The 24,713-nt window shown below is 41.0% G+C and overlaps 1 protein-coding gene across 1 annotated transcript in view; it reads right to left on the minus strand.

The window, feature by feature from the left end:
• Positions 1–24,713, minus strand: part of si:ch211-26b3.4 (connector enhancer of kinase suppressor of ras 2) — a 582,714-nt gene that overhangs the window by 360,586 nt on the left and 197,415 nt on the right. The window contains 2 exon segments of the mRNA XM_060832168.1: positions 18,143–18,230; positions 21,076–21,278. Coding sequence (XP_060688151.1) covers positions 18,143–18,230; positions 21,076–21,278 — 291 coding nt within the window.

The raw sequence follows: 24,713 nt of genomic DNA on the forward strand, positions 1-24,713 counted from the left end.
TGATTCCCTCATTTTTAGCATAGTTTGCAAGTATAAGAATAGGATTGACGTTATAACTTAATGCGGGGACTCTTCAGGTCAACCTAAACTCAACCTACAAAGTTACAGAATCTGCATTGGAAGGCAGGCATTAATGCGAGAACTTGATAACTGTGTTGAAAACAACTTTTTGAAAGCCAACATATTGGCTGTAACTTCACATTTTCCAAACAAATAAACATAATTCAAATGCAACAGAACAGATCTATGCAGATTTGACTGAAATACAGCCCAGACTTTCCACTGGTCAGACAGACAGTGGTTATTCTGACGTAGACAGTAGCAATGCATGGGGATGCCATTGAGGATCTTCATGGTACCACACCCTGAAAAGACTGCACGGGAATTTAAATTTTCCACAATGCCTGGAGTCCTCTGAAAGACTCCATTTCAATCAGAGGTCAGATAAATCCAATCATTTAGAGGAAAAATACTTTATCAGGGAAAGCCAAACTATTAAAACATATTTAATACAGATCATTAAATACATAGGCACATGGATGATAGTAAAATGAAAGGCATGTAGGTTAGTTTGATCTTACAGTATGATAAAAGGTCGGCACAGTATCAAGGGCCAAAGGGCTGTTCTGTGTTCTGTGTTCTATGTTCTATGTACAACTCCGAGACTCTATTGAACAGATTCCATACTTATTCAACACATCCCCAGTTACAACTCCCCCATATCCTTACACTCCCTGCTTCATCCATCCCCTTGTAAGTAATCTAATCTAAAATGTTTCATTGTATTTGCATGTAAAAGTACACATGACAATAAATTTCTATTCTATCCTATTCTATTCTACAAAGTGTATTGGAGTAGCAGAACAGCAGTAGTATTACAGCCACAGCATTGTGCGTAAATTTACAAAGCGGCTTCAGGATTTGATTTAAAATGGCTTCCGCCCCCCACCCATCCTCACACCAAACCTGACCCTTGCCGCACTACAGGACACATGCCAGTTTCCACCCTGCCATGACAGAGCCAAATCGACCCCATGTGCCACATCCACCACCATCGCTAGATTTGAACCACTCCCTTCTGATATCCCATTACACTAACCCCGTGGAACATAATTTCACCCACCAACTAGGATAAACATTGCATCTCTTACCTTTCCACCTTTAACTCTGCCACGCCAACCCACCTATCACCTTAGCTCCTATTCATCTGGCATCCTGCTGTTGGCACCCTACTCAGTTAGTACCTGACCTTACTACCCTCCTAACATCACACTTACATGATGTAAGTACCATTTGACAGCAGCTGTCAAGGTGCTTGCCTGGACCCTTTACCTTTCAGAATGCAGCAGCTGATTGCTGTGAGAACAGGAGAGGCCTGCCCTCCTCTGACAGTTTCGCACAGGGAAAGGATTTTCAGGGACCGAAAGAGCCCAGGTTGGAATCCTGTCTCCAAAAAGCAGAGCTCCTTACTTTTATTAAAAAAAGGGAAGACTGGGTTGGCAATGTGCATGAGATTTCCAATCCTCTGAAAATCCAGCCCATTGTAGACCATGACACAAAATCAACAGTTTCTGTGTGACTTTGTGCAGGGAGCAAGCTTCAGAGTGTCTTGGTGCCCTGGAAGCAGCCATTTTACATCAAATCCTGAAGCAGCTTTGTAAATTTACTCACAATGCTGTGGCTGTAATACTACTGTTGTTCTGCTACTCCAAAGTACTTTGTAGAATAGAATAGGATAGAATAGAAATTTATTGTCATGCATACTTTTACATGCAAATACAATGAAACATTTAAGATTAGATTACTTACAATGTGGAAACAGGCCCTTCGGCCCAACAAGTCCACACCGACCCGCCGAAGTGCAACCCACCCATACCCCTACATTTACCCCTTACCTAACACTACGGGCAATTTAGCATGGCCAATTCACCAGATTTGCGCGTCCTTGGACTGTGGGAGGAAACTGGAGCACCCGGTGGAAACCCACGCAGACATGGGGAGAACGTAGAAACTCTACACAGTCAGTCGCCTGAGGCAGGAATTGAACCCGGGTGAGGCAGCAGTGCTAACCACTGAGCCACCTTACCGCCCCACCATGGCACCTACATCAATGGCAGAAGTCAGAGATAACAATAAAAAAAGGTATGATCTGCCTGTATAGCACGCAAAACAACACTTCTCATTGTATCTCGGTACATGTGACAACAATACATAATACTCAAAAATGGAACCAAGGTCAGTTGTGATGGGGCCAGTAAATGTTAGTGTGAGCTGCACCACCTGATATAGAAGCATTGTATGGAGGTCCTGTCCTCAGATACTTGGAGCCAATGCAATGCTGTCCTTAAGCAGTAACCCAGAAAGTGCAGAGAAGATTGCTCCCACGTTGCTCACTTGAGGTAACCATTCAAGAACATTTTAATGCTTTACATATTCAGCTGAGCAACTTACACACAAAAATATTTTTTTAAAAGAATGGAAATTGATTAATGTTATGATTTCTATTAAAAAAGATAAGGTGTTATTTCTCAGAAAGTAAGACTCTAAATCAGGTAAAGAAGCGATGGGATCTAGAACAAATCCACATTTCACAAAAACAAAGTGGTTACACAGATTCTCTTTGAACTATATCTTATTCATTTTCTCTTATTCTTAAATGATCAAAATGGGGCCAGATTAAGGAGACAAGTGAAAGCTTTTCATTGCATTTTAGTGTAATGTGCTGTAAAATGCACGTGACAATAAAAATCATTAATTCTTAACAATCATAAACCACCCAGGACTAATTTGTGAGGGACAAAACTGGAAAGAAGTGAAATTAAGGTACACCATTATTGGAGCACCATGTTCAGCTCTGGCCTTCATTTTATAAGTAAAATTACTGCAGTTCATAGGAGGGAGATGACTGGTGGCGGGTTAACCTGAGGGTCACCACATCTCAGGTAAGCAGTGAGGTTAAGAAGGCAGGACTGTTATTGTAACCTCAGGCACTGCAGGAATTGAACCTGTGCTGTTAGCATCACTCCAGCGCCACACTCTTGATTTTGATCTCTAGCATCTGCAGTCCTCACTTTCTCCTAGTTTATTTCAACTCAACGGTGAAGCTTCTTTCAAGAATGCCTCCCTTGAAGAAGTTCTCCTTTTTCTGCAAGGATCTCAATGAGTCCCTCTCTCACTGCACCCCTCAAGTCATCTCCTCTACAGCACCACCCTCTTGACCTGTCAAACGTCTTTCCCAACTATCTGCTCCACCCTCCCGTCTGACCTAACACCTTCACCCTCACCTTCATCTACCTATTGCACTCCCAGCTACCTTCCCCCTCTACCCCAGCCCCACCCTCCTCCCATTTATCTCTCAGCACCCCGACCCACAAGCTTCATTCCTGATGAAGGGCTTATGCCCGAAACGTCAATTCTCCTGCTCCTCGGGCACTGCCTGATCTGCTGTGCTTTTCCAGCGCCAGACTCCCGACACTGATCTCCAGCATCGGCAGTCCTCGCTTTCTCCTAGCTGGCACCGCTCACCAGCCTTCCTGCCAACTGACCTGTTCCCGAAAGAAACACAGGAGATTGAGCAAAGGGAAAAAAAAATAGCAGAATGATATCAGAAATGGAGGTTAGTATTTATTAGGGATAGGGTGAACAGGTTAATTTCTCTTTTCCATTGAAAAGAAAAGTCTGAGGGGACAACCCAAATAAGATCTTTAAAATTGTGCAAGGTGTAGATAACATAGCCACAGCAGGACCATTTTGCATGTGGGGAATGGTCAAAATGAGAGGCCATCACGATAAGAAAGTGTCACTTTTAAACCAAAAGGGAATTCAGAAGAAATGTATTTGTCCAGTGAGTGGTGAGGATGCAAAAGCTGCTCCCACTGGGAGTGATTGAATCAAATGGTATTGCTGCATTTAAGGAAGGCTAGACAAACATATCAGAGAGATGCAAACAGCAGGATCTTCTGATAGCATGAGGACAAGAAGTGGCTCAAATGCAGTATCAACACTGAATTGTTGAGCTCCGATGCCAGCTCATCTGCTGTACTTCGACAGAATAATAGGTTAGTGTATTCAGAAATTTATGAAAGCATACAGTTAACGGAAACTCACACAACATGGGGATTCTTACTTTAGTATTCTATTTTAAATAACCAGCAGGTCCCCAGTGGTATGGCCCATAGTTAGGCCGTGATGATTAGCTGCTTTTGATAGAGTGGTATTTAAACTAGCTTTTAATGACTTCTGTTCAAATACTGCATGTGAGGAAGTGATCTAAATAGGCATGGCCAGTCATTGCAACTGCTTTGGAGACTCCTGAGATCAATTAGGAAACAGTAACTGCAGCTTTGAAATTGCTGGCTCTGGGTTAGAAGTTACACGCTGATCTTTTCTCTGCAATAAAGCGTAACACTTTGAAACGCAACAAACAAACATGGTAGCATTATAGTTATGTGGCTGCTAATCATTCAAAGCTGCAGGGCAGAGTTTTACCCTCTGGGTCAGGGCAATTATAGAGGACACATTCAATCTCGAAGCTGGAGGCCCAACAGGAGACCACAGAACTCAGAGTAAGTGAAGTCTGCAATACAGTACAGAGAGAGAGAGAGAGAGAGTGAGAGAGAGAGAGAGAGAGAGAGAGGGAAAAGACACCAATTCACCAACTTTACAAACTTTTGAATTCAAAAGAGGAATTGGCAGTCAGGTCACCATTGTGGGTTGCTTGTATCATTAGATATGGCCAAGTAGGGAAGGAGGCTCTTTAAATCTGTCTGGACAACTGGCCCTAACTGTCCATTACCAGGGGATTTAGGGGTTATTTATGAGTTATTTATTATCATATATACCTAGAAAGATACAATGAAGAGTATTTTGTCACCACAAAAAGGATAAAAAGAAATTACATAAACAGAGTTTATGCTCTGTATGAGGGGTCTGCAAACACGGCTCCAGAGCTTCTGCAAGGTCTCTGCAAGGTGTCCTAGGCATCAAGGAGTCCCAGCACTTTAGGCCTATATCAACCAAGGTTTATCTCCCCTCTCCCGCAATTGTCACATTCCCGAAGGGGGTTGGGAGCAAGCATTTCCTTTCAAATCTGCAGAATGGATGCATGGAGCCTTAATAAAAGCAAAAGCCCACTCTTTGCAAACAGCAGCTGGAATATCACTGGGGTCAGAGGCCTCATAGTTTTGCGTTGGTTTCATGACATGCTGCTGCAGCTCTCCGACTGACGATGGTCTAGCCAGGGAATTTAGCACAGGGCATTGGGGTTAGTGTGGACAGTATCAGCATCTTCTGTGGATTTACCATTTGTTGGGCCACCAGCATCAACTGGCTCCAGACTGGGGAGGAGATGAACAAATAATAAAGTTGGTTATAAGTCGTAATGCCATCATAAAGTGGAACAAAAACAACAGAGGACAGGCTAACTGGAATCTTCCTCCTGTTGGGTAGAGTGAAATAATCCAGCTTCTCAGGGTCAGTGTACTGCTGGTCCTAATGTAGATAGAATAGCTAAATTCAAGAGTTGAGATAAGAGTGAGTGCTCTTGACATCATATCGCAATTACCTGACTGCGGAGTGGCCCAGGCAAAATCAAAGTCAATTGTAATGTACTAGTTGGATTCAAGCCAGCACAAACAAGATGGCTGTGAGCTCTTGTGGCACAGTGGTAGCATCCCTATCTCTGAACCAAGAGGTCTGGGTTCAAGTCTCACCTATCTCTGAGATGCACAACAGAATCTCTGCGGTTGATTTGAAAATATCTATAATGTAAAAAATATGAAGATGGTTGTGATTGATGAAGATCAAACTTGCAGCCTCAGGACATTGCTGCATGATGGCCCCAGGGCAATGTTCTAGACCTAACTATGTTCAGCTGCTTCGTCACCCACTGTTTTCCATTATAAATGAATTGGCCATTGATGCTCACATAGTACTCAGGGCCAGTCACAATTCCTCAGACGCTGACAGTCTGTGCCTCCATTCTGAAAGGTTGTGGACAACAAACAGGCTTGATTTGAAAAGTAGCACATAGTGTCACATCATATAAGTGTCAGGCAATGTCCAATTCAAGCAAAACAGAATCTAACCTCCTCTCTTTGGCATTCAATGGCCTCACCATCATCAAATCCCTAGCCATTAATAACACAAGTCACCATTGACCAAAATCTTTTAACTAAATGAGCAGTATTAATAGTGGAGCTATAAGAGAAGATAACAATGAGACATTTTATGATGAGGAACTGTCTCCCCAAAGCCAGTTCACCATCAATAAGGCACAAGCCAGAACTGTGTTTGGCACTCTCCACTAACCAGGATGAGTACAGTTCCAACAACACTCAAGGAGTCAAACTCTGTCCAGGACAAAACAATGACCTGTAATCACTCCCCACCTTCAAAGGAAATACCATCCCCCCCAACAACAAGATGCACTGCAGCAGCTCACCAATGCTTCATCAAGATCACCTTCAAGTGACATCCTTTGCTCAAGGTATAAGGGAAGAAAGTTCCTCTCTAACGCTCAGACAATCTCAATCTGAAAATATCTCACCAATCCTTTACTGTCACTGGGACAAAATCCTGAAACATCAGACCTCTGAGGGGAACTTGCACAGGAGTGTTGGAGAAAGCAGGAGCCTTCCTTCATTACTCTATGAGTATCTTTTAATCTCCTGATAGATTCTGCCCTGTCAGACTATAAAAAATGCAAAGTACAAAAGCATATATTTTATATACAAATAGATGTTACTGTTCAACACTATATCCTGATGGGAACTGATTTCAGCATTTTATAATAAATAAAACTTGTGCAATTAAGTGCAAATTCCTGCAGACAAATTTTTGGTTAAATTTGTCACAAAACTTTTATGCCTCATTCATTTCTGACAAGAAAGGGATGATTGATTTTCTGGAATATTAAGGCACCGATTTTATTCAATCTAAGTATCTATATATTTAACAGAGAGAGAGGGAGCGCCAGATGTGATCAATTTCACTGTTCATGTGCATTTAAAATTATTTATTTTATTTAAAGAAGATAACTGACATTTATCTATTTTACGAAACTCAGACAAGCGCATTCTGAAGTTTTGACTTTCAGGATGCAAGTCAATATTTAGACCTCAACATTGTTTGAAGAAAGCTAATTTTCAAATGTTGAACCTGGCAGTCAATTTTCCCCAGAACTTATTGCTAGAATTGCCTTGGGTTCTGATCAATGTCATATCAACTGTTCACTGTTGTCTGCGGTCAGAATTCAGCTGCCTGAGGCAGAGAGATAAACCAATGATGCAGTTGCCAGATGGCAAGATAGAATGTGTGAACATCAGTGATCTTTTGGCAGTATGTAGAAAGCTAAATATGAATAAGGACCTTCCCTCCTTTGTCCCTGACAAGCCTGGAAATTACACAATGTCCCTAAATGAAACTGGACCAGTACAGTACATCAGATATTGCTACTCTCTCAAGATGATTTGTTGTACAGAGCTGAAAAGAGATCTGAATTTCACCCAGAGCTTGATGCATGCCAATTTTAATATCCGGAATTTATGTTAAGTATTAAAGCTAGAAACATATGACTCATGGCTCAGTCATATCATACTTGGGCCTAGATGACATATCCATCAATTTTATTTCAAATTTCTAATCATGATATTTTTAATACAATAGTCAGTTACTCTTGTCGGACAAAGAAAATAGCACAAAGTGTTAGATCACCCTTTGCAATATCCATTAATTAACCTTCTCAGCACTGTCAACAAGATAACTGGTCCACAAGCTGTCAAGCAGTGGGATTTATGAGATACAACCAGTTGTGATAGCTTATCTGAGTTTTACGGTGCAAAAGCATGTTGACTGGTTTTTCAAAAAAATCTTAAAATCGCACTTAATTTTCAACCACTGAAAATCCATTTGCAAAAAATGTTCATATCTCCAAATGGAAGATTGAGAACTGAAAGGAAACAGATAAGTTCAATACGTAAAATAGATAACGCAGAAATAAAAGTAATGAAAATAGGATAGAGCGAGAATGATAAAAATGTGGATCGTAAACAAAGAGGCTGCATATGGGAGTGAGTAAGAAATCAAACATTTTTGATATGATATAAACCTCCTTTCTTCATATCTATTTTCATTCTCCAGAGTTAGTGTTTCTTTACTGAAGGGGTTCCTGATATTGGAAAATGTTATTTGCATTTCCTATGTCAATATTGAAAACATATGAAATTATCACACATCTCAGAGTATAGGTCGATCTCTGCAACTTTGGAATATCCTCTCCAAAAAGAAGGGTCATCCTATAGCCTCAGTATGCATTGTGAACTATTTACGCTCATATAGGTGGTTGCCATTTTGAAATTTTGCTTGTCAGTCAAGTGTCTCTGCTCTGTGCAGGCATCTTGCAAACTATTGCACATTTTCTTGGTTCTACAGCAATACCACCTCAGTTATCCCATGCATCAAATTTTTCTACAGAAAAACTGAGGCCAATTCCAAAGACAACGCAGCCCTAAATGTGTAATTATTAGTGAACAAGTGAGGAAATGTGTGTCAACTTATACACCAATTACCAGCCTAAACATCCACTTTGGTGCCAAAAAAATGGGGTTGTCTTATAGACCAGGTCGACTTATCCAATGCAATCTACAGTAGGTAGATAATGGAGACTGGAGACTTCTTGGAGTCGCTAGACTAGAAATTAGTTGTGGATGTAAGCATGAATGAGGAGTTTTGAAATAACCACCATTACACATCCTGCTGGACAGTCAGTTCCATCAGTTAGGTCAGTGGACTGGATTCAAAAAGTGTGGCGCTGGCAAAGCACAGCCGGTTAGGCAATATCTGAGGAGCAGGAGAGTCGATGTTTTGAACATAAACTCTTTATTAGGAAACAGGCATTTGCATCTGCAGTCCTCCCTTTCTCCTCAGTGGATTGGGCGGCTGTTCTGTAATGTAGAATTATGCCAACAGCAAAGGTTCAATACCCACACAGGCAGAGGTTACCATGATGGTCTTATCTTCTCAACCTCACCCATCGTTTGAGGTGGTGTAGTTATCTTGCCAACAGTGCTTAGGAGGTTAATTAGTGGATATTGCAGAAGCTTGTGCTTTGTCCAACAAGAGTAACAGACTATTTTATTGAAAATATCATGATCAGAACTTTGAAATAAAATTGATGGATATGTCATCTAGGCCCAAGTGTGAGTCATGTGTTTTTAGCTTTGTGACTTAACTTAAACTCTTCACTAGTCTCTAATGAGAGAGCAGTCCTCTGATCCTCTGGGATTATGGTGATTTCGTTTGCTTCAGGCATTTAAACATAATGTATGACGTATAAAATACAGCCCGTTTCACAATCATGGCAAGTCATATTCCTAATCACAAGGGTTAGGATAATTTTAAAAAGAGAAAAGCAGAATCCACCTTTGAATGATTCCAATACTTCAAAGAGTAAAGGAGAATTTCAGATGATTTAAGTTTAAGAGTGGGACAAATTGGCGATTGTTATTTTATAGATATTCACTGTCATAAACATTTCTACAGTTCCTTGACTGAGGACATTAAAGCATTTTGCAACATTCATGACATCCTCAAGGATTGGTACCTTTATTGAATGGCTTAATCTTGTTTTGTAGGTATTATTTTCACAACCGTGCCGCCAAGTCAGGTAGAGGAATGACACTGAAGCCTTCCTTTGACTTTAGCATGAACTTTTCTTCTGTAAAACTAAATGGAAGTTATGCTAATCTCCAAATAAATAGTGGTCGAGTTGCTGGGTGAGGGGAACTGCTTTCATGTCGATAACCAAACTGTCCAAATTCTTAATCCTTCTGAAAATGGGTCTATTTTAAACAAAGCTGTCCACTAAAAAACAGAACCTCATTCAGAAAGAGGGTCAAAAACAAAATCGAAAGGTTCATGTTTGTGCTGTGATGAACCCAAGGACCTGGAAATTGTTCTGAAGGCAGCTTCTGAACAACAGGTTGGAATTGTATTGGCAAGCCTGGATATAACTGAGTGAGTCTGAATTTGCGATCACTGCTGGACTGAATTCATTGATTTTAACTTTAAGCTCTATTGAAGTGAAAGTGACTGGACAGCCATCTGTGGTGTTCAGGATGGATGATGAATGAGAGGAAAAACATCATCCAAATTGAACAACATATTCCTGAGATTATTGCTGGGTAGAGGCAGGAGAATAATGGGTTGGGCTATCTGGTTGGCATGGACGGGTTGGACCGAAGTGTCTGTTTCTGTGATATACATCTCTATGACTCTACGTGGGGAACATTGGGACTTCAAAGCAAAGAGTGTGTAAGTAATCAGGGTGAGGAGCTAAGTAATAGCACTGCCCTTTAACAGAAGCACAAGAAACAGGGGGACACCAACTTAAGGCAAAAGGATCAATGGCAGACAAGACTTTTATTAAAAACAGAGCTAGTGGTTAGGATGCTGAATATCCTGCCTAAGCATTTGTGAAGGCAAATTCCACCAAGACCTTCAATGCAGAATTCCATCATTATCTGAAGAAAGAAGATTGACAGAGCCATAGTTTGAGCTGAGTTACTCATCTAGAGAGCGAACACAAGCAAGGCCCCATTAAATTTGCCTCCTTCAATTTTGCATTCATTCCGCGATTCTACATCTGCTGAAGCACAGGGGGATTTGTTTCATAAGTGAATAGAGAGGCTTTTCTGAGGTCACACTCATGACTTTAGGATGACACGTTGCCTCCCTGGTACTACGGTCAGAAATGTTCCCTCACTGAGGGAACAAGAGTCAAGGATGCCACTGAGTGGGAGGTGATTCATGTGCCAAGGTCTTAGGTAGGAAAGGGAATGTGGTCCGGCAATCAGAAATTAGGGAGCCAAGTAAAAAATTAGAACACAGGACCTCAAAGGTAGCAGCACAGAGAACAGCCATGGAATTCCTAGAGGCATGGCACTCATCCACCGATTCAATCAATAAGCACATCGATCTGGACCCAATATACCGACCACTGCAACGGACAGCTGGAACTAACAACCGGAAGCGGCAGATTCAAACCACTATAAATGCCGGAGGAAAGATCACAGAAGCGCTTCACAGGAGGCTCCCAAGCACTGAGGATGTCACCTAGACAGGGGACGAAACGTCTGCAACACAAATTCCCAGCTCGGTGAACAGAACCACAACAATGAGCACCTGAGCTACAAATCGTTTCACAAACTTTGAAAGGTAGTAATCTCTAGATTACTCTCAGTGTTACAAATTTGTACAAAATTAGGAGGATATTGCAGATGAATGTTTGACTGGGGAAATTGTGGAGTGGGAAGGTTTTTGATCTCTGGGACACTGGACAGGCTTTACGGGAGCTGGCATCTAGTCAAGCTGAACAGGTTGTACATGAACAAAAGTGGGACTTAGTTCTTTATAGGGTGCTTTGTTAGTCTTGTTCATTTAAAGTAACTTGTGGAAATCAAGACAGAATATCAGAGAGGAACATCATGGTGCCCAGAATACTTAGAGTCATAGAGTTATAGAGATGTATATCACAGAAACAGACACTTCGGTCCAACCCGTCCATGCCAACCAGATAGCCCAACCCAATCTAGTCCCACCTGCCAGCACCCAACCCAATCCTTCCAAAACCTTCCTATTCATATACTCATCCAGAAGCCTTTTAAATGTTGCAATCGTACTAGCCACCACCACTTCCTCTGGCAGCCCATTCTATACATGTACCACCCTCTGCGTGAAAAAGTTGCCCCTTAGGTCTCTTTTATATCTTTCCCCTCTAACCCTAAACATATGCCCTCTAGTTCTGGACTCCACCGCCCCAAAAAAAAATATTTGTCTATTTATTTACCTTATCCATGCCAGTCATGATTTTATAAACCTTTGTAATATCACTCCTCATCCTCCAACACTACAGGGAAAACAGCCCTAGCCTATTCAACCTCTCCCTATAGCTCAAATCCTGGCAACATCCTTGTAAATCTTTTCTGAATGATTATTATAGAGTATAGGAAGTCAATCGATGAAGTTGGAGTAAATGATAAAGTAATAAAGTCTAAATCAGACTTTCTGTGCATTTAAGTGGGTGCGTGGAGTATAGTTAATAAGAATGGAGAGTTACAAACACTGATTGTCAAGTGGGAATGTGATGTTGTGGCAACATCAAACTTGGCTCAAGGAAATGCAAGCCTCGGTATTAAATATTCCTGGGCACAAGGTGTTCAGGAAAGATAGGAAAAGAGGAGGGCTGAAAATATTGATTAAGGAGAGCATTGCAGTGTTGGAGAAAGAGGATATCCCAGAGGATTCAAGGACGATGTAGACAAAAGCTGAGGAACAAAAAGCATATAATTACATTGCTCAGTGTAGTCTATAGGCCACCAGGTAACGGGAAGAAGGTTCAGAAATAAATCAGCAGGGAAATTTCAGCAAGATGCAAACGTTACACAGTAGTTACAGTGAAGCTCTTAATTATCTGAACTAGACGGTGATATTGGTAGCATCAAGGGTGGAGAGGTTGCGTTCAGAAAAATTTTCAACGACATGACTTGTCGAGTCCAACAAGAAAGGATGCATAGTTGAACCTGGGCCTTGGTCATGAGATAAGCCAAATAGATCAACTGTCAATGAGGGAACATTTTTGATAATAATAATCATTGCAAGCCAAAAGGACAAAAGGCAATCTAGAGAAGAATAATTAAATGTGTGGTAGCTGACTTCAATGTGGCATGGATGGAGCTGGGCCAGATTGACTGGAATAAAACTTTGGCAAGTGAAAAAGGTTACTGAACAATGGGTTCTCTTTAAAAGCAATTGCTTGGGGCATAGTCAAGGTGTATTCCTTTAAAAGACAAAGAAGCAACAATAGATCCAGAGACCTGGATGAAAAACAAGATATAAATTAAGACACAGAAGAAAATTTGTGTTAATGACAGATTTCAGCTTGAAAATACAATTGAGAGCAAAAATGAATACAGAAATTTCAGTGATTAAAAAAAGCATATTAGAGAAGCAAAGAGGGTTTATGAGAAAAAAGCTGGCAGCTAAAATAAAGAGGAAACCCAAAGTCTTCTAAAAGTATGTAAGAAATAAAATGATGATAAGAGGAGGAGTTGGGACCAAAATGAAATTAACACATGAAGAAGGGGGGGTGGGGGGAGGGGGAGCATAGCTATGGTATTAAATTAATACTTTGCATCTGTCTTTACCATAAGGATGTATATTACCCAGCCCTGGTGAAATAGAAAATTTTACATGCAAATTAATGACGAAAAGGTTTTGAAGAAGTACAAACATTACACCTTTGTTCAAAAATGTTTGTAAAGGTAAGTCATGCAATTACAGACCAGTTATTTCAAGTTCTGTAATATGCTGGGGACAAATGACAAGAAATTTGGAAGCACTGTAAACTATAATGGCAGCATAGAATTCCAAAACGATATGTACATATTGGTGCAGTGGGCAGATAGGCAGTAGATCAAGTTCAGCATGGAGAAGCGGAAAGTGATATTTCTTGGTTGGAAGAAGAGGGCCAGAGAATGTAAAATGAAGTGTATAATTCTTACGTAGCAAAGGGACCTGGATGTGCAGATGTGTATCAACTATTGAAGGTGGTAGGACAGGTGAAAGACAGTTAATAAGGCGTATAGTTAATGAGGCTTGCAGTATCCTGGACTTTATTAATAAGTGGATAGAGTACAAAAGCAATGATGTTGAATTCATACAAAATGCTTTTTAGGCTTCAGCTGAGTATAGTTTGCAGAATTGGCTGCCACACTACAGTAAGGATGTGAATGACTTAGGAAGAACGCAGAAGAAATTTACAGGAATATTTCCTAGGGAATTGCAGTTATAAGAATACATTGGAGACGCTGAGGGTCTTAAAGTCGTAGAGTTATAGAGATGTACAGCAAGGAAACAGACCCTTCGGTCCAACTCGTCCATGCTAACCAGATACCCTAAACTAATCTAATCCTATTTGCCAGCACTTGGCCCTCTAAACCTTTCCTATTCATACACCCATCCAAATGCCTTTTAAATGTTGTAATTGTACCAGCCTCTACCACTTCCTCTGGCAGCTCATTCCATACATGTACTACCCTCTGCATGAAAAAGTCGTCCCTTAGGTCCCTTTTACATTTTTCTCCTCTTGCCTGAAACCTATGCCCTCTAGTTCTGGGCTTCCCCGTCCTAGGGAAAAGACCATGTCCATTTATCCCACCCATGCCCTTCATTTTATAAACCTCTATAAGGTCACCCCTCAGCTTCTGACATTCTAGGGAAAACAGCCCCCGCCTGTTCAGCCGCACAAACCCTCCAGTCCTGGCAACATCCTTGTAAATCTTTTCTGAACCCTTTCAAGTTTCACAACATCCTTCCTACAGGAAGGAGACCAGAGAGGAAGGCTCAGAGGAGATCTGATGGTAATGCCCAAAATTATGAGGGGTTTGGTTAGACAAGATAATGGTTTCCAGTGGTAAAAGGATCAAGAATGAGAGGGCATAGTAAATATAAAAATCTTGCTCAAAAAATGGGAGGTTTGGGTCGAGAATGCACTGCTTGGAAAATGGGGGAGGCAGTTCCAATGGATAATCATTTGAATGGATCAATGCCCATGAGAACATGGAAAAAGCAAGAGAGCAGTTCTCAATCATAACGCTCATTAGAAGATCCAATGCAAGTACATTGGGCCAAATGGTTTCCTTCTTCACCATAATACTTCTGTGAAGAGCAACAATGCCCTGCACAGCATATAAGCAGCAGAAATCATGAGCTGAAAAAACTGTAACTCACAGAGAATACACACAGAGTTTAATAAAATGACATTATTACTTATAACACCCCATAAAAATGATTAATTACCACCACTTTCATGCCTTGCTCATTGTTGTGTCCCAACTGTCAACTTACGCTTTCAGGATTTCATGGTCAATATCAATACATAACAGGACCATTGGGTGGATTTGCAATGGGTGGAATAGTCAAAGCACTTTTTGGTGTTGGAGAGTTGATGGGGAAGGTGGAAATGGGGATTGATCTAGTGGTAGAAGCAAACCACAGGATTTTATTTGGTACATTTCACACCTAGTGAACCTTTGCAATGTTATGGATTCTGAGCCTCTGTGGATATGGGTGGACTGACAATGGATATCTCATCTTTATCCACTGCTTCCCCTTCTTCTCTTTGATTGAAAATAGTATGAACAGTTATCTTGTTTAACCAGCCCTCTCATGATTTTGAACATTTCTACTAGATGTCCTTTGAGCCTTTCTCTCTCCAAGGAGAAGAGTCTCAACTTCTCTAATGTATCTTCATATCTGCAATTTCCTCTTTCACTCTCTTCCACTAAGAATCCTCTCCCCTTCCTGGTCTCTGTACTACCTTTGTAACAAAGCATCATGACAGTTTCCAGGTTGTTATAGACCTACATGGACTTCCACAACAGACTCCAAGAGCTGCTGACCAATTAAATAGGCTTCCTGCTCTGTGAAACTAATAGCGCCACTGGGAGCAGCAGTGTCCACTGCTAGGCCTGCAGCAGTCCCCAAGAGAAATGACCCTGCAATGGAGCCAGACCTCAATCTTAATGCATGGTTTCAATAGGGCCGGGCCAGCAGAATGTGTCGTCGGATATTGGGGTGTAGGGGAGTTGAGGGGAAGGGGTCTTAGCTGGGCAAGGTGGTGCTTCAGGGCATTTAATGTGCAGGGTGAGAACAGGAGGGAAAGTGTAGAAAAATGTTTCCATTTGGAACACAGGCCCAAAAAGAAGATAATCAGCAATTTTGGGAACCCAAAATAGGGCTCAAAAATACACATATGTATGTCTAAGTGAGACATACAGCAGTAACGTGAGAAGACTTGATTGCAATTTTAATGTTATTTGAGTAAAAAGTAATACAATGACACATTTACCTCATTAACAGTGTCTTACAAATTGACTATTTTTGGTAGAAAAAGCCAACAATTGATCTGTATTATTGCTACTTATCAGTGAGCAATCTAAATCACTTGATGATGTTGATGTTGGTGGTCCTAGGTCATCTGCACATTTAGATGAATTAAATCCGTTTCTGGGCAATAGCAAGATGGACCCAAATAAGCACAGACATTCCAGTAATGATTCCCTGCATCTTAAAGACCTGATGCCTGATCAAAAAATTGTCCTGTTCGTCCATGAGGAGAGATTGATGTTCCAGTGATAAATGACACCTCTGACATTTGCTCAATACAGCGGGCCGGCTTTGTTCTGTGGTGGCTCAAAGTGACATGAACATGGAAACCCAGGGCTTCCCTCACCATCAAAACCATTGGAGCTCTGTAGCCATTGTAATCTAAAGGCCCGGATCAAGGAGAAAGTGCAATGCTGACACTGCTTAGAGTAAAACTGCTTGTATAATCGCATCTGTCTTTAATCTCTTCTCCAGGAACTCCATTTTGTCCATCAAGATGCTGACCGCATGAGAAGTCACCAATATGAGATAGCTCTTGTTGCAATCAAAATGGCAGGATTACTGCATGGTGGAGAAACCAGATGCTGGGAGAATGGGAGGCTACAGTGCAGACCGGGGAATCAAGAAAACTAAATAGAACAGGCAAGAGCTAAACTAATGTGGTCAGCAACAGCACAGAGCAAAGAAGCCAAAACAAAACCTCAATAGGAAGCTGTCCAACACAGTTCAATGGTCCAACACTCAAACAACCTGCAAGAGCTCTTCCAAGACAATTTCTACCTCAACAATTTCTGGACTAAAGCACAAACTAAAATTCAACCAACAGATTCTGGCAGTTAAAAAAAAATAATTGCCATTGAATAGACATAGATGCAGAAGAAATATGGAATGAAGTGGTATGCAACTTGCAACCAAGGCAGTTTATGCCATTTTTAAGGCAGTGAATGATATAACTGTTCATTCAACCAGTTGTGAATGTCAATCCCTGCCTGGCTTTGCTTCCAATCCATCCATTTTAATTCTGTGCAGACTTGATTGAGGACTCATGCTTAGAAGTGTATTTGAACCACAGTAAATACAAGAAGCTCTTTCCTCATCTCAATCAAGTCAGCTACTGTGACAAATAAAAAAAACTTTGAAGATACACACTGATATTAAAAAGAATAGAATGACTCAGTTCAAAGGACTACAAATTTAAAAATGATTTCTGTTTATCTCTAAACATTTTAATACACTGATAAAAGTTAAGCCTTGCTAATGTTTCTCTGCAACATTTATGCGTTGCTGCACATATTTCATTGTAGCAATAAATCTGCAGATAGTTTATTTCACTTTAGGAAGTTTAGGAACCCTGAACATTAGTTCATAGGAGGCACAGACCTGTATATAAAAGCTGCTGACCCCAGCAAACAGGAACAAACATGGGTCCAGATTTAACTCCCTGAAAGTGGACGGGTTTTGAATGAGTTAAAACCTCTCAGAAGGTGTTTCACAGATTTGAAGTCTGGAAAGGACTGAGTTGGAATAGGATACAATACAAACCACCCGGATTTCAATGCTGCTTTCCAAAACTTATTCATTTCTAAATCAATACAGGAGACTATCACTGAGAATGAAAAACATGCAAATAAAATTATATTCCTCTGAAGGCTGCCACACTCCTCTATTAATGCACAACCCTTTCCAATTCCAGCAGAATTAATGCATCTGTCTTGAAGAGATATTTCTGGCTGGATTACAGATCACTTATAGCTGAGTGCAAGAGTAACATCACAACACTTTAGCAATAAAAATAATTGACTGAGAAGCATAGATATAAAATAATGTGTATATCATCTGATGTGTCAACTTGCAACTCCCCAACTCTTTCCAACATTCAGATTCACATACTTTCAGAAGCCGAGTTCCAGCGAATCAGGAATGAGATTCTGTCCATGGTTCATTAACAGATCGGTGATTTATGTTCTGCATTGCTTGATGTCTTTTTCAATCAAAAATGACAGGGAGTTCACATACTTCAACTTGTGCTTTTGCCTTAGTTTTAAAACCACCAACATATTTCCAATTCAAATCAAAACAATTGTTAAATTAATGTAAATGCAGATCTATTCCAATCAGGTTGATCATGGGTCAGAGGCCAACCTTTCTCAATCTTTTCAGGATGGTATGACTACCCAGTGAGAGTTAAGTACCTTACCTGTTGCACAATTGTTGTTAGTTCCAGACACAGCTGAACGATGTTATTTTTCAGAAGTGAGTATTCAGTCACACTAACGAAAGGAGACCTAAAAATACAATGAAGAACATTTATTCAAAAATTACACAAGGTAGTCTTGATTTCATGTATCAAAATAATAGGATCCTAACCAGCAAGGAACTCTAATGCACAATGATATAGTATCCCTTACACAAATAAATTACAAGTAACTTCACAATTCATAGAATCAAAGAACCTTACAGCACAGGAGGAAGCCATTTGAGTCCTGAGCTAGCTAGCTTTTCAGAAGTGCTGTCATGCTTTTATCCATAACCCTACATGTTCCTCATGTTCAAGTACCTGTCCTTTTTTTTTGTTACATATATAATCAGCTATCACACCTTTCCAGATTCAACATTCTAGATCCCACAACTCTTGAGTAAAAACATTTTCCAAGGTATTTGTATCTTTCCTTCTGAACAGTACCCACAATTTTCCACAGAAGTCCAGTCATGCACTCAGTCAGAGTCTCTTTGCTTTTGGATACCAGTGCTCAGTTTACAAATTCAAGTAACCCACTCAACAACCATCCTCAACGTGTCACTTGCTACTTGAAATTTACCATTTTCAAGGAGTTGTGCAAATAGACACAGAGAGTTCTGTTCATCTACACTTGTCAAAATCATACCATTTATAGTGCACTGTCTTTCTATATTAATCCTTCCAAAGTATATCACTTCACCCATTTCCACACTGAACTCCATATTCCACGCTAAATCCCATTCCCCTATCCTACCTACAATATCCTGAATTAGATGGCTCAGTGGTTAGCACTGCAGCCTCACAGTGCCAGGGACCCAGGTTAGATTCCAGCCTTGGGCAACTCTCTGTATGGAGTTTGCACATTCTCTCCATGTCTTCATGGGTTTCCTCTGGGTGCTCCAGTTTCCTCCCACAGTCCAAAGATATGTAGGTCAAGTGAATTGGCCAAGCTAAATTGCCCATAGTGTTCAGAGATGTGTAGGTTAGGTGCATTAGTCAGGGCTAAATTAAGGGGAACGGTCTGGGTGGGTTACTCTTCAGGGAGTCGATGTGGATGTGTTGGGCTGAAGAGCCCATTTCCTACCTGTAGGGATTCTATTCTATGACGAGCTAACATTGAGTTTTGTACTCTCAGCACACTTAACAATCTTGGTCCCTAAACCAGAGTTTTCAAAAATTGCAGAAAAGGCATTACCCCATGAATATCACAACTGCAAACTAATTCTCTCCGTCCTCACCAATTTGCAAACCAGTTATCCAGCACCCTCTATAATTGCTGCTACACCAACAAATGTTCCATTTATATTGCAACTTTATCATCACAATGCACTTATCCATCTAAGTTTAATAGTGAGCCACATAGAAGATATATTAGAATGGAGAACACACATTGTCAAATATCCATGTTTCAAGTGGTGTGTTAACAGAGAAATAAAAGTGAAGAGGCAGATAGCGTTCCTGAGCTTTGCACCTGCAAAACTGAACATACAGCCATAAGTGGTGTGATAGATATTAGGATGTGCAAGAGCTCAGACTTGGCAAAGTAAAGAGATGTGAAAAAGATGTAGCCCTACTGTTTCTCTCCTAACTCCAATGCTCCATCGTGAAAGTGGATGGGTTACCCAAATCAAGGGACCCAGAGGAAGGAGCTTCAACCTTTGAAGTGTCCAGTAGCTTTGCGGTTCTTACACTTTGACTGGATGAGGCGATGGTTGCAGGTAGGATAAGTTCCTGAACATGGCACTATGGTACTGGAAGACATTTAACAGTGGAAGTAAGAAAGAATGTAGTGGCAGTAAGGGATAGTATACTGAGGGGCATTGACATCATTCTCCATAGAAAGGAGCGTGAGGCAAGAGCCTTTGGAATTGCTGCCAGTGTCAGGTTTCAGGATATCTGTTCAGTGCTGGAGAGAAATCATCCTGTCTTTGTGGGCCATGTAGGTGCCAATGACATAGACAGGGCAAAGAAGAAAGTTCCACATAGTTAGTATGAGGATCTAAGTACCAAATTAAGAAGTAGAATTTCAAAGGTCTCTGCATTACTATTACCTGAGCCACATACAAATTAGGAACAGTAAGTTGTCAGAGCGATGAATGCATGGTTCAAAGCTGGGTGTGGAAGAACTGAGTTCAGGTTTGTCAGATACTGAAGCAAAATGGGTACTGTAATGATAGAACTGTGCCCACCTGAATCGTGCTGCGGCCAACCAAATCAGTAGGGAATTAGAGAGGATTTTAAACTAAACAGTGCGTTTCCTCACCCAGTACTTAAAGTTGGGCAAGGAGTTGATAAGTTAGAGACTGTGACTGAGTCAAAACAGGTTGTGTTAAGTTGGAGCTTGGCGTCATCAGCATGTGTGTGGAACTGATATTATGGGATTAGGTCACCATGGGAACATGAAATCAGAGGGAGAGAAGGGGAGGTTTTTGCGGCAACAGCATAGGGTCAGGTAGAGACTCCCCAACAATGACTGGATAGATATGAATGGAACCCCCAACTGAAGGCAGTCCCAGCCAGTGCGACAACACAGGAGAAGCATCAGAGGAGAACAGTGTTGAACAGTCCATGTTAAGAGCTGCAGACAGGTACAGAAGGATGGGAAAGTACAACTTACCACAGTCACAGTTGCCTGTTGTATGATTTGCAGCTTGACAAACATAGTTTCAGGATTGGGGCAGGGACTGAATCCTCATTGGAGGGATTCAACGTTGAAAAAATGGCCATGGATTTGGAAAGCAACAAGATGTTTCAGGACTTTGGAAGGAATGGGAGGTAGGGGGGTATGCAGTGGGGTGGGGAGGGGGCAATGTTAACAACGATTCAACATTCTAAGAGATGGACATACATTCAATGATTATTGTTAAATCAGTAATGTTTCAGCTAGTTACCTGTCTAGCCAGGCCAATAAGTTCTTGGCAGCACCGATGAGGTCAACCACTGAGGTAAGGAAGTCATTCGGTAACCTTCTGGAAGCCCTGCCATCGTAATGGCCGCTCCTCCGTCTGCCCGTTATGAAATTCTGTAGGTTTTTGGCTGAAGCGTTCAGCTTGTGAGAAAGCGTTCTGAGGTTCTCAGTCTCCAAACCATAGTTCTGTAAGAGTTGAAAAAACCCATCAATGTTAACAGCTGGTGCATCATGAGGCTTACTGTAAATTTTAGTCTGTATGGGAGTCAAGTTCTGAAAGAAAGAAGGAAAGGGACAACCTCCATTTACAATGGCCTTTGCAGGATGCCGCAAATCATTCAATTACAGCCAGTGATCCACTTTCGTTTAGGTAGAGGTCCAAGCAGATGTAACACCCCATGCAGCATTCTCTCAACTGCACTGAAGTGTCTGCCTTGATTACCTGTTCGAAGAGCCTGAAGTGGGATATGGACCAAAGACCTACTAAAGGATGTAGGAATGGTGCCATCAGGTTTTAAACTTGCTCATGTTAGGTATTTATCTTACTTTTGGCTTAATCCTGTTACGAACAAGACCATAACCCCCAAAATATAATAAGAAGGTAGCCTAGACCCTAACATTTTTTATTTTGAAGATAAATGTGAGATTCTGTGATCCAGATGTAAATCGATTGGTCAAACTACTTGACATTAAGCTCAACACAAATCATTCAAACTCTATAGTTAACATGCAACAGAAGAGAAAAGAGCTTGGAATAACTTAACTCGGTTTGAAAGCTTAACAGTATAACAGATACAGTAATCGTTACTTATTAACTGATCCAATATAATAACATCCCACAAACACATCCTTGGCAAAAAGGCTAAATCAGAAAATAGATTGTCTCTCATACAGTTCTCTAATCCAGGAGGAAGGAACATCAAAAGACAATTCCAAGAGAAAAATCCAGAAAGAAAATTTGGTGGCCAGGAGAGATTCACTGCCTTCCAACCATGCTGAGACCCCGACATCAACTGCTGAAATCTAACTAAAAATCTTGGATCTCTGAGAGCTCAACCACACCCATTCAGGCTGTTTCTATTGTTTCAATTTTTAAGAAAAAAAAACAACACCTCATAAGTTGTTTATCTTCTCATAGACTGCTCGCTACTTGTCTGCCAAACTCCCTCAACAATAAACACACCTCTTAAAACCACAGCATCATCACAATTTTCTCACACCTACATTTTGCCGTTCTTTCAAATAACTGCGCATTGACAATGTTACAAATAATGATCTCTTTGAAAGTGAAGGACACACACCATAGATAATAGAGAAAAGCTGATACTTATTGCAACATATATTTAGGGCTGGTTTTCTCCTGTAAATGGGAGTTGGTCAGGAACGGGAGAGAGCAGATTAGAGTTTTTCTTCAACAATAAAATGCAAATAAACAGTTGTGAAAGACAGACTGACTCCTGCCTCGGTAAGTTGATGACTAGCAGTGTAACATGCACTTTCAGTGATTGCCAAAGATTCTCAATCCTCTTTAGCTCTGTGCTTGGGATCATTTCTGTGGGTCTCTGGCTGTGGCTTCCTGCTGCATTTCCTGAAACTCAGCTGATGTAATCGATACTGTCTTCAAACAGGAGTCAGCCTGGAGGGTAAGCCTGGGGGTAAAAATGCCTCACATCAGCAAGCTAAGGTATACTTGACACTTGCCTCACCAAACCCAAATTCAAATCATGTCCTGAGTTATAACCAGCTTTACTTTTTAACAACTAGGTGGTCCTTCTGGTTTGCTAAGAGCATTACTCTCCCCTCTCGAAGGGAACTTTAAGTGAAATCATGCAATATAATTATGAAACTTATAGGGCATTTTGCATTAAGAGGGGTTGTGACTGTGATAATCCAGTCCACTGCTTCTTAAAATTAGCGTTTAAGGAGGATGGATTATTAAATCCAATGCCCCTAATATAACAGACTCTCTCACCTCGAAAGAATTAAAATAACCTTCAAATATTCACTTGAGTTCCCAGTAAGTTGATAGAGTTAACAATCACAACTGCTTTCTAATGTGATATTATGACCACTCCATCAGAGTTCTCTTGATGTACACAATGCCATTTCCTTACAGTCATTAATCTCACAGGAGTGTTCCCAGGTATTTGGATTGTGACTCTTAGATTTGTCAATGTTCTGAATGTGTAATGCAGTATAGCTCTCTCTCGGGATACGTCCAGTAGCTTCCAGTATGAGGACTGAGAATGGCAGTTGCTCTCAAAACACAAGTACGGAAAGGGATGGTTGCACAGATGTTGCAGATATGTAGCAAGGAGGACCTGTCCTCTTCCAATGTGAATTTTACTTCCTCTGTTCTGTCTGCACTGCATCAATGACCAAAGCAAATACCACATGGAGTCTGGTGGTTGTAGTTAAATCAATTTGAATTATTACCAGACACAGCACATTCAGATAGAGGCTATTTATTTTGCAGAATGTTTTGCTGGCTGGCTTTTTAACTTGATTTGCCTTATAATAATTAACTTAATTGGTGTGCAATCAAACTGCAGCATTCCATTACAGACCAATTTAATAATACAATGCAGATCAGTGGTAATTACCATGTTGGTGAAGTGCCAGTTGTGTATTGTCAAATAACACAACTGTACACTGGCAATCCATGATGAGAAAATGGGTTCTGTTGTTTCTTCTCTTTGTGGACCACACTGCAGTGGGAATTAGGATGCTTCAAGATGCTACATTTGAAGTCTCCATTGATTTGTATAACAGTAGCTGAGCCAGGTGCCCACGGAGAGGATCGATTCACAAGTCAGAGTGAACAGCACCCCAAAAACAGCCCTTCTGAAGCTCCAGGCATCTGGGGGGTTGGGAGCAATCTGGTTAAAATAGTGCAAGTCTGCGTTGGTACAGTTCTCTGTAGCTGTCCCTCCAACCAGGCTGCAGGCAGAAGGTAGTTTTGCAATGATGATCAGCTGCCAGCTTTATAGAGACCAAATCCCTGTCAGGTCTGGGGCTGTCAGAGCTGGAGGAACCATGATTCATGGTGTAGGGCTATCAATTCAAAAATACCCACCTGGAATGCCTTTTTAAGATTTGTTCACAGAATGATGGCATTTCTGGCTAGGTCAGTATTTCTTTCCAATGTCTACTTGCCCTTAAGAAGACAGTGGTGAGTTTTCTTCTTGAACTGCTGCAGTCCATGTGATGTAGGTACAATGCTTTTAGGGAGGGAATTCCAGGATTTTGACCCAGCAACAGTGAAGGAACGACGATGTATTTCCAGGTCAGGATGGTGAGTAACATGAAAGGGAACTTGCAGGGGGTGGTGTTCCCATATATCTGCTGCCCTTGTCCTTCTAAATAGTAGAAGCCATGGCGTTTATCAGGTAATGGGGAAGGAGTCTGGGTGGATTACTGCAGAGTATCTTACATACTGGTGCACTCAATGCAATTGTGCATCAATGGTGGAGGGAGTTGAAGGGAATGAATCTTTAAGGTGTTGGATAGGGTGTCAGTCTAGTGAGCTGCTTTGTCCTGAATGGTGCTGAGCTCCTTCAGTGTGGTTGAAACTGCATTTATCCCAGATAAGTCAGGAATATCTATCACACTCCTGACTTG

The sequence above is a fragment of the Hemiscyllium ocellatum genome, chromosome 11 (genome assembly GCF_020745735.1).
Source record: "Hemiscyllium ocellatum isolate sHemOce1 chromosome 11, sHemOce1.pat.X.cur, whole genome shotgun sequence".
Classification (NCBI taxonomy): domain Eukaryota; kingdom Metazoa; phylum Chordata; class Chondrichthyes; order Orectolobiformes; family Hemiscylliidae; genus Hemiscyllium; species Hemiscyllium ocellatum.